The sequence below is a fragment of the Pinus tabuliformis genome, chromosome Q (genome assembly GCF_031772625.1).
Source record: "Pinus tabuliformis cultivar Carrire ecotype Pingquan chromosome Q, CPIR1, whole genome shotgun sequence".
NCBI classification, from domain to species: Eukaryota; Viridiplantae; Streptophyta; class Pinopsida; order Pinales; family Pinaceae; genus Pinus; species Pinus tabuliformis.
In genome coordinates this window covers 389927716-389944975 of record NC_142296.1, presented here as the reverse complement: position 1 = coordinate 389944975, position 17260 = coordinate 389927716, and the positions used below count along the sequence as shown (strand labels likewise).

The 17260-nt window shown below is 40.2% G+C and overlaps 1 protein-coding gene and 1 pseudogene across 1 annotated transcript; both read right to left on the bottom strand.

The window, feature by feature from the left end:
- Positions 1–1243: 1243 nt before the first annotated feature.
- On the bottom strand, positions 1244–5249 carry LOC149219814 (uncharacterized). Its single transcript, XM_089386924.1, has 3 exons — positions 4812–5249; positions 2215–4510; positions 1244–2010 (listed from the first exon to the last, which is right to left on the bottom strand). Exons 1-3 carry the CDS (start codon positions 5247–5249, stop codon positions 1244–1246), a joined length of 3501 nt encoding a protein of 1166 aa, XP_089243050.1.
- A 4849-nt stretch (positions 5250–10098) lies between these two features.
- LOC149219813 (ornithine decarboxylase-like) lies at positions 10099–15992 on the bottom strand (annotated as a pseudogene).
- Between the last annotated feature and the right edge of the window lie 1268 nt (positions 15993–17260).

Below are 17260 nucleotides of genomic sequence, written 5' to 3'. Positions count from 1 at the left end.
AGTCATACAAAATTTCTATATAAATAAAAATGGTTGTTTGGAAGCTAATTCATTTTCTTTTTTACATCATTTTCAAACTCTTTTTGGAGGTATCTAAAATCAATCCTCCAAATTGATTGACTATTTTTTTCATGTTTTTATTATCACTAATGTGTCATGAGATACCATCATTAACTTTCACCCACCATACAACATATTAATCATCACATGAATATACATCTTATAACAACCCTACAATTGATAATCTCCCATTTTATAATCATCAAGATCATTGTAATTTGTATAACAACATGATGACTAACACTCTTGTGTTTTTTGCAAAGGGTCATTACTCCTATTATTTTCCTCTCATCATGGGTTGAGGGATAACCTTTACTATAAGGGGGCTGGCCCACTGGATAAAAAAATTTGTTCAATATGATTTTGTGTAACATCTAATTTAGAGAGTGATACTTCCATTAGAGAAATATTTGGAAATAATGGCCATTAAGCACTTACATGTATTAGTAGTTTTGGTATATAGCATGTTTGTCTGACATCCATGCTATTGACATGTGTCTAATAGGTTTTTTTTTACAATTTTATTCTACAACTATGTTGCATGGGATTAATAATACTTATTGAATAATAAATTATAAAATGATTAGAAAGGACAAAAATATTATTGTCATTGGTACATTATTTTAATAAAATGAAATATACAATATTAATTTACCCAAGAAACATATGACGAAATCCGTTTACTTAGTAGAATGAATTGCATTAATATTCCATAAATACTTGAAATAAAATTGTGATTTTAAGAAATAATATTTTTTTCCGAAGAAAAAAGCGAACCTTTTATTAAGAAAATAAAAAGTTACATTGCATATGCTTTTAGCATTTCTGATGATTCAGATGCTTGTTGATTTGTCATTCTTTAAAGACACAAAAAATCTCAGTCTTTCTTGACTGATTGAGAAGTTTGAAATATATCCTATACCGCTGTAATAGAAGTCTGATAATAACTATCATGTCTTCCTCCCTTCAGGAGGCTTAGAACAGTTAACAGAAATATTTTAGGGTCTCCTTCAGAGAAGGAAAAACAACCCCTTACATGGCTGTAAGTTCACAAAATCATGCTATTATGAAAAGTATAAAGAGAGTTTTCTGATTGCAATACTTGAAATATAACAGAAAAAGATACTGGAAGTATAAACAGTGGTGCCCATGAACCAGAACAAAAAGAAATATAGAGCCGCGATCACTGTGGAGGAGCAAAAGGAGGCCGAACAGAGGTAAAGGACTGCCCCTGTCTTAATTCAACTATTGACCAGCTTCCCAGAGCTTGCTGTAAACCAGTGTTAGAAAGCTGGTCTGCTTCCTCGTTTTTATCTCTGAAGACATGGCAGATGATAAAACTATTAAATGATGACTTTAAATGCAATATTTCTTCTAAAATGATCTTCAGAATTTGATTTTGACATATAGCACTCCCATTAACCCAGTTTATGACATTCAAAGAGTCTCCGAAAATTTGAATTGTGAAGATGTTTCTTTGAAGAAGCCAGCAAAGAAGAAGGCGCAAGGCAGACAGCTCAGCAAAGTTGTTAGTGCCAGAACCTAGACCAACAGATGCTTTTAGAGAGTGATCAGGATTCAGATGAAAGCACAATCCTGCACCGGCCTTGTTATTTTGAGATGCTCCGTCGAAAAAAGCCCAGGGCATGCCCTCCTGGATAATAACAGGCTTGTGATGTGAGTGGGGATTTTTTGCTTCAGGGATAGGGATGGCAGAGTAAATGGCTGCACAGTTAATAGCTGTGACAGATGTTGGAGTGTCTTTGTCTTGAAACATACTTTTATTCCTCGCTATCCACACCCCCCAAAAGAAGATAAGAGGGAGGTTTCTCATGTTCCCCTCCAGGTAGTTCTGCCACCATCTACTCCAAGCTTCTTCCAAGGGTTCAATCCCCCACTGCGCCTTAATGTTGAGAAATCTGATTATCTGCCCCCAGATCTTTTTTGATTCTTCACAGGATATAAAGAGATGACTTATTGATTCCTCTTATATCTTACACAAGGGGCACCTCCCTGGCCCAACCAAGTATCTGGCTCGCAAAATGTCCCAAGTTGGAACTTTCCTTTTTAGCATACACCAAAAGAAGATCCTGGCCTTTGCTGGGCATTTTAACTTCCAAATGTGTTTTGACCACCATTCTGGGTTTCCCCAACCTTTCTTTTGCATTAAGAAATTATATCCGTCTTTTGGGGAGTATTCCCCTGTTTCCCCCTGAGCCCAGATCAGCAAGTCTGGTTCATTTTTAAGCCTGACATTGGAGCGATGGAGTTCTTGAATGAAAGAGCACCATTCGTTCTTCCACCTGATGTTTATTCCTAGCTCTTCATCATTTTTCCAAGCCTGTCCCAATATAGTAGAATGGCCTGTTTTCTCCACCTGATTTAGAGTTAAAATGCCCTTACTTCCTAAATGTCTGAGTAAGCCTGGGGATAAGGCAAAGGATTCATTACAACCTACCCAGGGATCCCTGCCAATCCTTATTTGTCTTCCGTCTCCTATCTTCCACTCCAGCCCTTGTTTAATCACTGAGAATGCCTCCACCGTGGCTTTCCAAATGACTGAGACATTCTTCTTTATCTTTTCCTGGCGCCTTATCCAATCATCCAAAGAGATTGGGTCTATGTATTTTCTTTTGACCACCCTTGTCCATAAGTTCTCCAACGAGATTAATCTCCATCCTGATTTAGCTGCCAGAGAGAGACTGAACTCAGGGAGCCTTTTTAACCCCCAACCTCCCCATTCTTTTGGCCTAGCCAACTTATCCCATGCCACCCAGGGAAGAACTAAACTTTCTTTTGAGCCTGCCCACAAGAATCTACAACATATCCTTCTGATTTTCTCCAACACTCCTTTAGGAACCCAGGTTAAGGCTGCCCAGTATACTGGAATGGCTAACAGTACAGATTTGATGAGGGTCAGTCTACCAGCTCTGGAAAGCCATTTGAAACTCCAATGAGAAATTCTGGCTTCTAACTTGGCTATGAGCCAGTTCCAATCCTCTTTCTTGTATGCTGCCGGTTTTAACCAAAACCCCAAATATTTGAGGGGGGAATCCAGAGGTTGATATTGGAAAGGAAATAGATTAAGCAACGTGGTTCTTTCCCTTCTGTCAATATCTGCCACAGAAACCTGAGACTTCCTGGAATTTATCTGCATGCCAGTAGCTTTCAGAAAAAGATCTAATATGCATTTTAGTTCCTTAAGTTCATTATACGATCCATTTGAGAAAATCAAAATGTCATCAACGAAAAGGAGATGAGTGATGAAAAGATTTATTGCTACCTCGATACCTTTTACCTTCTCCTCTCTTCTAGCTTTATGAATCAACCTGCTTAACCCTTCTGCCACTAGAAGAAACAGAAGAGGAGATAAAGGGCAACCTTGCCTTAAGCCTCTTTGACCTCTGAAAAAAGGTGAAGCTGCTCCATTGATAAGAACTGCATAACTGACATTGGAGATGCAACCCATAATCCAACTGATGAAAGAATAATTGAAGCCCAGATGAGTTAGAAGCAACCAGAGATAAATCCAATTGATTCGATCATAGGCTTTGGAGAGATCTATTTTAAGAACCACACCCTTCTTTTTCTTTTGTCTTACACTCTGTAATACCTCCTGTGCTACTCCAATGGCTTTGTGGATTTGTCTTCCATTTAAAAACCCAAATTGTTCCATTGAGATGTTTCTTGACAGAATAGGAACTATTCTAATAGCTATCACCTTTGCAATAATCTTATATATACAGTTGCATAAGGAGATCGGCCTGAAGTCTTCAAAATTCTCCGGATCGTCCTTCTTTGGAATGAGAGCTAGAAAAGTTGAATTGAAAGGGTTGTAGACTTCTCCTTTCTGTCTTGATTCTTCTACTACATCAGTGATTTCAGAACCAATTAAATCGAAGAAAAAGAGGAAGAGTTCTATAGTCCACCCGTCAGGCCTGGGGCTTTTATCCTTGGCCATAATTTTCATAGCAGCTTCAACCTCCTCCTTGGATACGGGGTTTGATAATTCTTCTGCTTCTCCCTCTTTGACAAATCTTGGAAAGCATTGCGCAGTTCTAATAACCTCTGCTATGGTGGCCTCTCCCGAATCTGAGAATAATCTCTGGAAATGTATCTGTCCTAAACCAGAGAGGCCTGAAAAAGTACTGACCTCCCTTCCTTCTTCGTCTTTAAGACTCCAGATGGTGTTTGCTGATTTTCTTCCTTTGGCATAATTATGAAAAAAACTGGTGTTTTCATCACCCGCTTTTAGCCATATTGCCCTGCTCTTGAGCCTCCATTCATCTTCCTTGTCCAAGAGGATTTGGTTCTGAAGTTTTTCCAGATGGAGGATTCTATCCTTAGAAGCCTGCGAAATATATCCATCCTCCTCAGTACTCTCCAATTTCTTCAGTTCCTCCCTGATCCTGATCAGCTCTTCATTCTGTTTAACCTTCCCGTCCTTTGCCTAGTAGATAGTTGCTTTCTTCAATCTCTTAAGATTTTCCATAAACAGGAAACTTTTGTCCTCTCTTGCGCTTCTATCCGGATGAATCCAAGTTTCCTTGAAGAGCTTATTGAAGGAAGGATCTTGTAACCAAGAGGAATTGAATTTAAAGGGGGCAGGAGGCTTTGGGGGGGGGGAAGGAGAGATCCAAAAAAATAGGGAAATGATCAGAGTTACCTATCTCATCAACCCACTGTCTGAGAATAGGGACCTTTGAAATTAAATCTTCAGATAAAAGAAAATGATCCAATCTTTTAGCTACTCGAGCCTCCCCTGCTCTTCTGTTCCTCCAGGTTGGCTTGAGTTTGATCGGGGAGGGGTCAATGAGATTGTTGTCCGAGAGGAGATTGAGGAAAAAATCCGACAAGGGGTCTTCCCTGGCCGATGGACCCCAAGCCTCTGCTCTCCCTACTGAGAAATTTAGGTCTCCTCCCACAATTAACAGAGAAGACTTCATCAAGGATTTGGCCATCAGGTCATTCCAGAATATCTCCCTTCCTTGACAGGGGCCATAAATATTTACAATTGAAATGGGAAGAGCGAGGTCGGGGGAAATAATCTCCATGCCCATTACATGCTTCGTCCCCCATTGATTTATTACCTTTATTCTCCCTTCTTTATACCCAATTGCAAGACCTCCAGAATGGCCCGATGAATCCACTGCTGCGAATTTCCACCCTGGCAGGAGAGCACTTAGCATTGTTTCCACTTCAGTTCCTTTTCCAAGAGTCTCTTGAAGAAAAAGAATTTCAGATTTAGAGTTTTGGATCCAATCTCTAAGGGCCAATTTTTTAGGTTTACTGGCCAAACCCCTACAATTCCAAGAAGATAGAATCATTTGATAACAGATTCAGGGGTCTGCACCGCTCTAAGAACCCCAGGAATTGAGTGTTGTTTTCCATCAGCTACATCCAATTTTGCTTTTAATTTGGCCTTAGATAAATCCGATTTTCTTCCTCTCTTATTTTTGGAGAAACCTTGAGGGACCAACTGCCCTAAACCTCCAACTGATCCTGACGACCCAGGCTTTCCTCCCAAGGATCTAAGGTTATAGCGGTAGGGGGTGTGAGGTACCGGGGGAACAAGAGGAGGCCAAACATCTTCACAATTCAAATCGAGGGAAGGCATGGCAGCCGAAATAGTTTCAATATCAGGTTCACCCATTGAAGTGTCTTTGTTCTCATTTAAGCCTTCGTTTTGATTGTGAGAAAGAGAGGGCATTTTATGCAGAGATTCAGAATTATGTTCTGGAAATTGAAGAGGAGAAGGAGGTAGATCTGAACACATACCCTTTTCAGGTTCTTTGGCAGGATTTTGATCAGCGATTGAATCCCTTACGGTCTCCTCCTTTGCTTCCGCGGGTTGCAATTCTGTAACCTTGGCCGGTTCTCGGAGCTGAGGATCTTCGGGCGATGGCTCTTTCTGAGTCCCCTCTGTCTCCATTTCTTCAACTATCTGCTCCACCAAGCCTTCCTTCTCCTGAGGAACATGTGCGTGAAAGAAATCCTGCTCCCTGAAAGCTGAGGTCCTTCGAGACCGCCTCCTTCTCGTCGACAGCGGACATTCCTTAGAAAGGTGCCCATACTCATGGCACCTATGGCACCGAAAGGGCAAGTGCTCGTAGTCCAAAATCTGCTCAAATACATAATCTTTGTACTGCAAATTTATTTTTTGGGCAAGACCTCTGCTAGGGTTTAGGCTCACCAGAATGCGGGCCATTGCTCTGTTCTTTGTCTCCAGAAATGACATGTCGGCTTCCAGGAAAGAGCCCAATCTATTTCCAATGGCTTTAAACACTGCTTCAGTCCAGAGGAACGAAGGAAGGCCAGGGGCCCTTACCCAGACCGGAAAAACGTCGGTTTTCTCTCTAATAGCGTCAAAGAGGGGGCTCCATTTTTTCAACAGAACCGGGATGTTCCCGATGATCCAATTTCTTTCAAGCACCCATTCAGCTGCCTCCCTATCCTCGAACCGGAGCATAAACCATCCCTTAGCTAAACAGGATGCCTCAAACCCTAGGGGTCTGTCAGAAACAAACTGCTGTTCTCCCCATGCTTGCAAAAACCCTGACGAGAGTTTCTTGCCTCTCACCCTGCCGACCAGGGTGCATTCTGCTACTCCTAGGGTTTCTTCAATTGAGACCTCCATACCTAGGACCAAATTTCCTTCCAACTCCTGAGATCCAATCGGTCTTTGGGTTTTTCTTTTCTCTCCTTTTTTCCTAATTCCTTCGGCAGAGACCTTGGCTTCCTCGAAAGCACCGTTCCATTCTGGTTCTTCCTGGGTCGGAACCGAAGGGATTTCTAACTCTGGCCGAGACTGAACTGGGACTGAGGAATCGAGGAAGGGGTCTTCTGTTGTTTGTTGACCGACCAGCGAACCATCAATTCCTCCCGGCTCACCCGCTTGACTGTCGATATGGCCTTCGAAACCTCCTGCTATGCTTTCTTTAGGAAAGGGAGGGTCTCTTGAAAGAGAAACCCTAGAAAACGAAGAATCCCTTCCAGAGCCCCTTGCTTTGCCAAGCCCTGAAGCAAGCCCTAAATTTACTATATCTTCGATGCCCCCTGAGAGAAAGTTCCGGCCCGAAACAGATTTTCCCCTGTTACCAAGAAAATGAGCAGCATTTGACGCCCTCTCCGCCGCATCCTCTCTGACCGGCTGCTGGAAGGATGTCTGGTTTCGAATCCTGAGAGCATTTCTGTCAGTTTCCTTACTGAGCTGCAGGAAAGAGGGTTTAGTCTCCAGAGATACCTGAGGAGGCGGTTCTAGCCTTGATAGCTCGTAACCCCCGAAATACCGTTCAACATTTTGGGCTGTAGGTTCCTTCCCCCAAACTGATAAAATGTCCTCCAATTCCGGGTCCAAATCAACCAGTTCGTTTGGATTAACCATGGTTATGGATGTCGTTCCGAGGATGGCGCCGGAAACAGTCTAGGTGCCAGCGCAAACCCTTGACCTATACTGTCGCAAACGGAAAAAGGTTAATCTAGCAGCTCCTGTGAATATGTTACCTCCCAGCTGACCGCATAAGCGAAAAACTCAACCTCCAGCTGCCAGTCAAACCAAGATTGTCTTTCCTACACCTGCCCCTGCGCACGGAAACTGTATGTAAGCCCCCTAACCGTGCCCTGATCGCGGTTCCGCCCGGAAACCTCGCCTCCAAAACCTAGCCATCGAGACCTCCGGACCCCAAGCCAAATATCCATTCTCAAAGTTTTAAGAAATAATATTGTCATCATGCTAAAAGTCATTTTAATAATTATGAAATTTTATGTATTTTTTCTTTTTATAATTGACATCTCAACAACCATTATAATAAAATAATAAGAATTAATCATTTTTTCTATAACCAATTGGATTTAATTATTTTACAACAAAAATGACATATTTCTTATTTTACATTGTTATAATTATTTCATCTTCCTCCAAAAAATGACATATTTCTTACTTTAGAATTTTATAAGTATTTCATCTTTCCCATAAATAATAATTTTGTATCTAAATTCTTTTTCATCTAATCATTCAACTTGGAGATAGATATTGTTTTTATAATTCTCTTACATTTAATTATTCAACTTTAAAATTTAAATATTTTCTTTGTTTTCAAACACCAATGATCCATCAACTAATCACATCAGTTTTTTTTTTATAGTAGACATTTATTACCCATCTTCTTATTATTTGAAAAATAACATGATATTTTAAAACTTTATTTTAATTTAATATTAAATTTTATTGATTTCATTTCATTGGTTCAAATTTTTATTTTTGGAATATGATGTATTTTGGTCATTTATACTTGTTGAAATATAATGAGTTTTTGGCCATTTATATTTGTTGATAGATTAGTTTTTTTTATTCTTTATTATGATGGGGTGTTTTCATTTTTTGTGATGATGAATCATGTTAATGATTCAAAACAGTGATTAAGGAAAAAAAACTAATGTAATTAAGATGTGAAAAAAATCAAAATAAATAAAAATATTTATTTAAAAAAAATATTAACATAATAAACCATAAATTTTATATATAATATCTTTTAAAAAAATATTTAGTAAGACATTTAAGAGATGTGGAATAAATTGGTAGAAATAATATGTAAAAAAAATATTAACATAATAAGTGATAAATTTTATATATAATATTTTTTAAAAAATGATTTAGTAAGACATTTAAGGGATGTGGAATAAATTGGCAGAAATAATAATGTATCAAGTGTTCCTAACATCTATTTGTGCAAGTGTCTTCATCTTAACTTTTTTACTCAGTTCATTAATTTTGTATGTATACACACACTTCTGCTCGTTTCCTCGTCTCCTCGTGTATATATATCTATACGTGTATATATATATCTATATATATATATGATTCACCATGTCATTTCGTACATATTCCAGTGTTTTATTTCACTTCGTCTAATCATTTCATTAAGGTTTTATTCATATCACTTTTATTCATGGTCTTAAATAAAGAATTAAAAAAAAATCTAAAATGACTATAACTATCAAATTTTAAAATAGATTATTTATAAATAAAATTAAAACGTTTCAATAATTTTTAGATATGGAAAAGATCTTAGAATTTTTTTTTTAATAAACCTAACATATTTTAATATAAATTATTTATAAATTTTTTTATTAAAATTTTAAATGTTTATTATTATATTATTGTTAGTCAGTATGAATTTTAACCTTTAATTTAAAAAAAAAATACTTGTTTTAATCATTATGTAGGTTGGTTTTAGCCTTGTACAAAAAATTAAGTGTCACTTTCAATTTTATAATATACATATACTTTCAATGTTACAATATACATATATATACATGCTGAAGCCATAATCCGTTAATCTAAGAGATAACCTTAGTTTCCTTGACTGGATCTACGTAAGACCACACAAAACCATGGTTAATATAGGGTTTGAAAAAAGAATCTGATGGAACTGCCCGTGAACCCGGTACAGAAAGGCCGTTGTGGAAAAAATATAACACAACCCAACACATTAACCTCACTCAAACTATATATTCAACATAATAAAAATATAATCTCACCAAACTAAAAAAAATATCTGCAATCAAATTTTATCATATGTCTTCATCAAAATTTTGAAAAAAAATCTCATTCGCGATCTACTGCATCACTAAAACAGATATATAATGCCTTTTTGTATTTACAGATGAATAATGCGTAATAAATTTGTATTTGTTATAAATAGATTAAAAAACATCCCAATACAATTAAAAATAGATGGACTCCATTAGTCATTCATGGATTCCATGAATTAACTGTTCATGAACGATGAAAGCAAGTATTCCTCCACTGTATAGGCCATATGAGCCCCTAATGGCTTCGGCCTTCCCTCGTGTTAATATTGTTTACAACCTTCTGGTAGATTATTGTCCATCTTCTGGTAGATTATTGTCTGTAAGGACGTGAATAAGCTTTTCAATTGATGAGATCGGGATTGGCGATATAATATCCTGTTGGATTTATTTTCTATAATTAAGCTCAATCATAAAGATCTCAGTAGATCGTTTGGTTTGGGATGTCTAGGGAGGCATGGAGGCAGCACAGTAGGTGGGAATGGCAGAAATGGAGAAGCCGTTAAAATTAGACCCGGTGACAGCAGAGTAAGCGCCCATGTTGGGAAAAATAAGCCAGTCGCCCACACCCAGCTCCGACAACAAGTAATCGGTGAGCACGGTGTCGAAAGCATCGCAGGTGGGTCCAAAAACGGTTGATGGATATCTGGGCAGCCCGTTGCAGGAAGTATTGGATCGGCTGGATTTGCAGGCCAGAGGCAGTATAGTGATGACACCGTTAGTGCAGAGACAAAAAGAGCCATAGATGTCGTCGTTAATCCAATACTCCCTCACTTCTCCTCTTACCCTTTTGCCAATTACACTGGAGGCCACCCAGAATGAGGTCTCAGCGAACTATCGACCCGGTTCAACCATAAGGGAAATCGTTGTTGCGTCGGGGAAGTATGTTTTTAAGGCGGATTGGACAGTACCCGCAACCTCTGCAAATATTCCTGCGGTGAAACTGCCGCCGATGTTAAGAATACCAAATTTGGGCAACCCGAGTCGAGAAGCCGAATCGAAAACGCCGCGAGCAGCCGCAACAGCACCGTGGTAGACGACAGAGCGCAAGACACCACTTCTGACATGAAACGAGACGTCCCGTGTCACGCCCCTACACCTGCGGTACTCTTCCAACCACTTATAGCGAGGTGCGGCACCACCGAAAGCTTTCTTTTCACCAATACTCACCTTCGTGGACTACGCCTAATTCACTTGTCCTTACTTAGTTTGTGTTTCGCAACCAAGTAAAATGCTTTTATCCTTTATACTTAATGAAGCCCACACTCATTCATTATCCATATGCAATTAACCAAGAACATCAACAATTGCAAACAAGTATAAAGGGAGGGGCAACTCCCGAACAGTCTGCCCAACAATATATTATAACAATTTCTTCAATAATACATCATCAAGTATACTTGGCAAAACTCCAAGTCTATACTTAGAATAATTTACAATCAAGGCATAGAACAGCCTTTTACAACATCAATGCCAATCTACACGGTAGGAGGGTGCTCACCCGAGACACCTAAGACTCCCCCTTAGATTCTGCATGATTTCCACCTCAAACCGCACTCTTGTCGACCTACGACTGACTCCAGTAAAACTGCGCACTTATCTGCGCCCTTTTACCCCTGCTCAATGCGTAGAAGAGATATGCGAAGTTCGTTGGTTGGATTGATGCCAAATGAGCTCAAGTCTTTCTCCATTTATACACATTTCTGCGTGTGTTTGGAGGGGGTGTCCAGCCTTAAGGCCGACCCCATAAACCAACACTACACGCCCACATGTGCTCCTCCACAAGTCGGCCTAGCTCCATCTAGCCATCGCATATAAACAAGAGTTCAACACTTAGTTTATTTCAAGTGTTTCTCTTATTGTCGCACTTCGTCGCATAAGGAGCGCCCGCCCGTCGCATGTCCGCCCGCTCGTCGCACCGATGTGCGCCCGCCGTGCCCGTGCGCCTGTCGCACCCGACGCTCGTCTGCCCGAGTTGCGAAGACCTTACATCCTCCTCCACCTGAAATCGTTGTCGTCCTCGACAACATACCATCTCGGTAGCTCTCCACCAAGATCATCATCAACCATGATGTCAACTCCTCCACATAAGGCAAACATCCCTGCAACATATGTAGAATCCCATCTCCATCATGTTCCACCTTAGTGACTAACTGTCACCAAGACAACCATACCAAGGTATACACCTCTACGGTATGTACTCCATCAGATATCATCTCGATCCATGATCATTGACTCCTTTGTCACAATCTCCATTGCAACAACTTGTGTCAACCTCATCATGTGTCATCATGTGAACCTCTATCATGATACTCCAACAAAATGTCAACACATCTCTGTACACTTCGCGACCCCATGTCTGAACTAGTTGGGTAGCTAATCCAACCATCACGCTCAATCCATGAGAGTGAACATCCTCATGTCATCATCTGTTGTTCCTCAAACATCTGCCACATCCTTGACTCATCAAGAATCCATCTCTACAATCCATGCTCAGGTCCATGGAAACTCCATCCATCTGCAACATGTCAAGATGCTTGATGCCAAGCCATCCCTGCACCACCAATCATACATGCTCAAGCATGTTTAAGGACTCACTGCCATGAGCAGCTAACAATGAGCCCCATCTTCTTTTTCATCTAAGAAGATGTAGAGGGAGTAGAGCCTGAAGGCTCTCCCTCACTAATCAACTCAATCCATCTATCAGGATCCTCAATCTCCATCCTTTGTAGATATGCTTCCCGGTCTTCCTTCTGGACATTCGGTCTCACATATACCTCCTCATCATCATCATCATCCTCCACCAACTCTAGCCTCCTTGTCAAGTCCAAGATGCTATCTGAAAGTGATCTAATGACCAATGACTGCTCCACAAGCTTTGCCTCAATAGTGGACAACCGCTTGTTCACCTTCTCCTTATCCTCTATTTGCATCACTCCCAATTTACAATTAGACCTTGTCACACCAATGGTTGGAACACCAATGGGTACATCTTCCCTTCCATCATAAATGTAGAGCTTCCTCAAATGTGGTACAACCATAGCCTCAAATTGTTTCATGAATTCCATCCCCAATACAGCTTCATAGTCATTAATCCGCACTATAGTGAAGTCCACCTTCCCGGTCCATTCACCAAGTGTAGTGTCCACCTTCTCAGCTATACCAAGAATCTCCATAGGAGGAGAATTCACTGTCTTCATTTGTGCCTTTACCGGTACAAACTTCAGCCCAATTCTTCTCGCAGTATTTTCACTCATGAAGTTGTGAGAAGCCCCACTATCCACCATAGTGATTACATCAGCCTCTCCAACCTTCATCTGAACATACTCCAATCTGTTCCTTTCAGGATCTCTCTTAGAGACCACCTCCGTAGTAGCAGAAGCACCAAGTATCTGCATCATCCCCACAGAAGCACCTTCATCCTTTCCATCAGATTGTGCAATAGCAGCCACTTTCAGTTTGGAAGGACAATTCTTCACCGTATGTGGACCAGCACATATCCAACACTCCAAAGGTTTCTTCGTCTTCGAACTATCATCCGATTTCGAAGCATCTTCCTTCTCCTTCTCTTTCGGTTTTTCAAACTTCTTCTTCCTATCATCAGAAGTTTCATCATAATGTTCCACCAACCTATCAACAGCAGCAAAAGCTTCTTCAAGTGTTCTAATCTTCTGCCTCTTCACTTCATTGCGTGCCTAAGGCTTCAATCCAATAATGAAGTTGAACACCTTGTCCCTCTCCGCCATGTCAGGAAGTTCCAGAGCTGCACTTGCAAACTCCCGCTGATATGCTTGTAGGCTTCCGGTTTGTTTTATGTACTTAATCTTTGTCCTTGCTTCCCATGTTTCATCCTGAGGACTGAAATGAGTTTGCAAAGCCTTCTTCATGTCATCCCACGAAGTAATGTCATCAGCACTACCATTGGCAATCTGATCTAACCTCCTTCGCACCACATCTTAGCATCCTTTGTTAAGAACTGAGCAGCTACCTTGACCTTTGTCTCATCATCAGATAGACCCAATTGTTCCAAGTATTGCTCCATGTCCCATAGAAAGTTGCCAAGAGTCTTTGCATTCCTTGTGCCATCATAAGATTCCGGTTCCTTGACCTTCATATGAGGTACTCCTCCACCTGAGTTGTGCCTCACTGCCTTCTTCAACACCGCTATCTCATCATTGGCTGTGTCAAGAGTTTTCCTCAAGTTCACGATCTCTGCAAGACCCTGATCCCTTGCTTCTTCAACCTCTTTGACCCTTACTTCAAGTTGTGTACACATAAGATCAGTGTACTCATACTGTGTTCGGAGTTCATCATGTTGTGTTCGGAGTTCTTCGAGCTCTTCTTTTGTCTTCAAGTTGATCTCTTGCTCCTTAGCAAGCAAGTCCATCTTCTTATCCCAAGAAGTCTCCATAGCCTCCATCTTTTCCAACACCTTCTCAATGAACCCAATAGTAGTATCCTTCATTACATGACTAGACCCAGCCTGAGAATCAGTTGCCATCTCTAACAACTTCTTACTCTTTTGCAATCTAGTTTCGACCATTCAACAGCTTCACCAAGTCACCTGCAATTAGAACCAACCCTTGTTCCACTTCGTGTGAAACGGTTTCCTTCACCTGCAGTACCTGTCACGAGCAAACCTTGCTCAAACCGAGTCTTGAAACTACCTTCAAATGCTTCAACACCTGAACCTGTTCAAGCCTCAATATCACCTGTCATCAACTTCAAACCTTCACGAGCAAACCTTGCTCTGATACCACTTGTCACGATAGTGCAGTGGGATCAGCACTTCATCATCAATCTGAACACGAGCAAACCTTGCTCTGATACCACCTGTCATGCCCCTACACCTGCGGTACTCTTCCAACCGCTTATAGCGAGGTGCGGCACCACCGAACGCTTTCTTTTCACCAATACTCACCTTCGTGGACTACGCCTAATTCACTTGTCCTTACTTAGTTTGTGTTTCGCAACCAAGTAAAATGCTTTTATCCTTTATACTTAATGAAGCCCACACTCATTCATTATCCATATGCAATTAACCAAGAACATCAACAATTGCAAACAAGTATAAAGGGAGGGGCAACTCCCGAACAGTCTGCCCAACAATATATTATAACAGTTTCTTCAATAATACATCATCAAGTATACTTGGCAAAACTTCAAGCCTATACTTAGAATAATTTACAATCAAGGCATAGAACAACCTTTTACAACATCAATGCCAATCTACACGGTAGGAGGGTGCTCACCCGAGACACCTAAGACTCCCCCTTAGATTCTGCACGATTTCCACCTCAAACCGCACTCTTGTCGACCTACGACTGACTCCGGTAAAACTGCGCACTTCCTCCTAGAGCGCATGAGCTATGCGCACTTATCTGCGCCCTTTTACCCCTGCTCAATGCGTAGAAGAGATATGCGAAGTTCGTTGGTTGGATTGATGCCAAATGAGCTCAAGTCTTTCTCCATTTATACACATTTCTGCGTGTGTTTGGAGGGGGTGTCCAGCCTTAAGGCCGACCCCATAAACCAACACTACACGCCCACATGTGCTCCTCCACAAGTCGGCCTAGCTCCATCTAGCCATCGCATATAAACAAGAGTTCAACACTTAGTTTATTTCAAGTGTTTCTCTTATCGTCGCACTTAATGTCGCATATGTTCGTCGCACTTCGTCGCATAAGGAGCGCCCGCCCGTCGCATGTCCGCCCGCTCGTCGCACCGATGTGCGCCCGCCGTGCCCGTGCGCCCGTCGCACCCGACGCTCGTCTGCCCGAGTTGCGAAGACCTTACACCCCGGATGGTGAGCCCGGACCCCTTTGCGGCCTGCAGCAATGGGTAGACTTCGTCCGGCAGGGCTCCGTACTTGTTGCCCAACAGGCACCGTGCACCACCCGCGTCTTCATCGGGTACCTTCACCCTCAGCAACAATGCTCAATGCGGGTGGAACTTCTTTATTTTCTCAACTTCATGAATAGAATCGAACGTGGTTAGGCGCAATCGAATCCAGACCCAAGCGCGGCTAGGGCCGACAATAACGCTACATCTGGGTTACACTTGACGGCGTAAAAGAGGCACACGTTTGGGAAGGCCTCCTACCATTTGTGCCACAAATCCACCACGACTCCCAGGTCCAGAATGTAAAACGGGTCGTTCACATCGTTGTTGTCGATAATCGACTGTACCATCTCGTGCACAGCTTCCTGCGACCTTGACCGCAGGCCCGTCACCATTCGACACTTCATTTCAGGGAACGCTAGCACCTTCTGTACCGCCGACGACGAGCTCTCCCACTCGTTTAAACTTGATAGTGTCACCATGAGCTGCTCGGAAGCCATCTCCACAGCCACACACAGAACAGAAAAAGAAAATTAAAATGCAAAGAGATGAAAGGATTATAGCGCTTAGAGCCACACAATAGGGCATTGCCTTCATCTCTATTAATAGTGTGGAATTGCACTGTTCATCAGGGTGACAATGATCACAATATTGAAATGGCTAATCCTCGGCTTTGTCTTTTATCTTTATCACAGCTATGCTAATACGACTTTGCAGTGATCCATCTCTATCTTGATAACGATGGGCATACGCTCAGATGCGCACGAGCATTATCCCTGGACTCTGAACACGACAACTACATAGAAAAGATATTTTAAAAAGTTATCTCTTTGTTTCATATTAAAATGAAAAATTTAAAAACTTATAACTAACGTTACGTGTCAATTTTCTATTCAATTACTACTTTATTACTAAGCAATTATTTTATTTTTATAGATAACGTGTTTTACTATTTATATAATATTATATTTTTCGCATAAAAAAATATTCTTTACACTTAAATAATACGTTATTACTTTATTTAAAAATAATGTTTTCATTTGAGTTAATACATGAATTTCCATAAATTTAACTCTTTATGCTAATTAAAAAAAAAAAATCTAAAATTATTTATTTATCATTTTATATATCTATCTATATATATATATATATATTTTGCAATCTCTTTATAGGTTTGTTAGGGGAGAATTAAATTAAATTTGAATTCGATTTTTTTTAATCAAATTTATATTAAAATATTTTTATGATAGTTTGTTGCTAATAAATGGTTATAGATATAGATAATTCTAGTAAAATTTTGATACAATATATTTTTATTCACTATTTTGTAGAAATAGTCATTAATAGTTATTACACATTTTCATAATATAATCACACATTTTCGTAATATAATTGTAATTTATTTTAAACTTCTCTTCTCATGGATTCCAATCTTTGTCTATATTAATTAAATTTTATTTTTTAACATTAAATATAACCATTAACTATTCATTAATCACATTTATTATCTATATTTTTTTATTAAAATTAATGGTGAAGATATTCCTAACATATTTAATCTTATAATCTTACTCATAGATTGATCCGAATTGGATCCTTAAACATTCTCTAAGTTTTCATGACTGTTTCAAATTATGTCAAGCTTCAAAATCTTATGGATATCGAACTTATCAGAAATAACTTCTGAACAATGGCAATTTGTGGTTAGCATGAAACAACGAGGACCCTTGGTCAAAGTGCACAGACCGTTGGCCATGGTGACAATGCA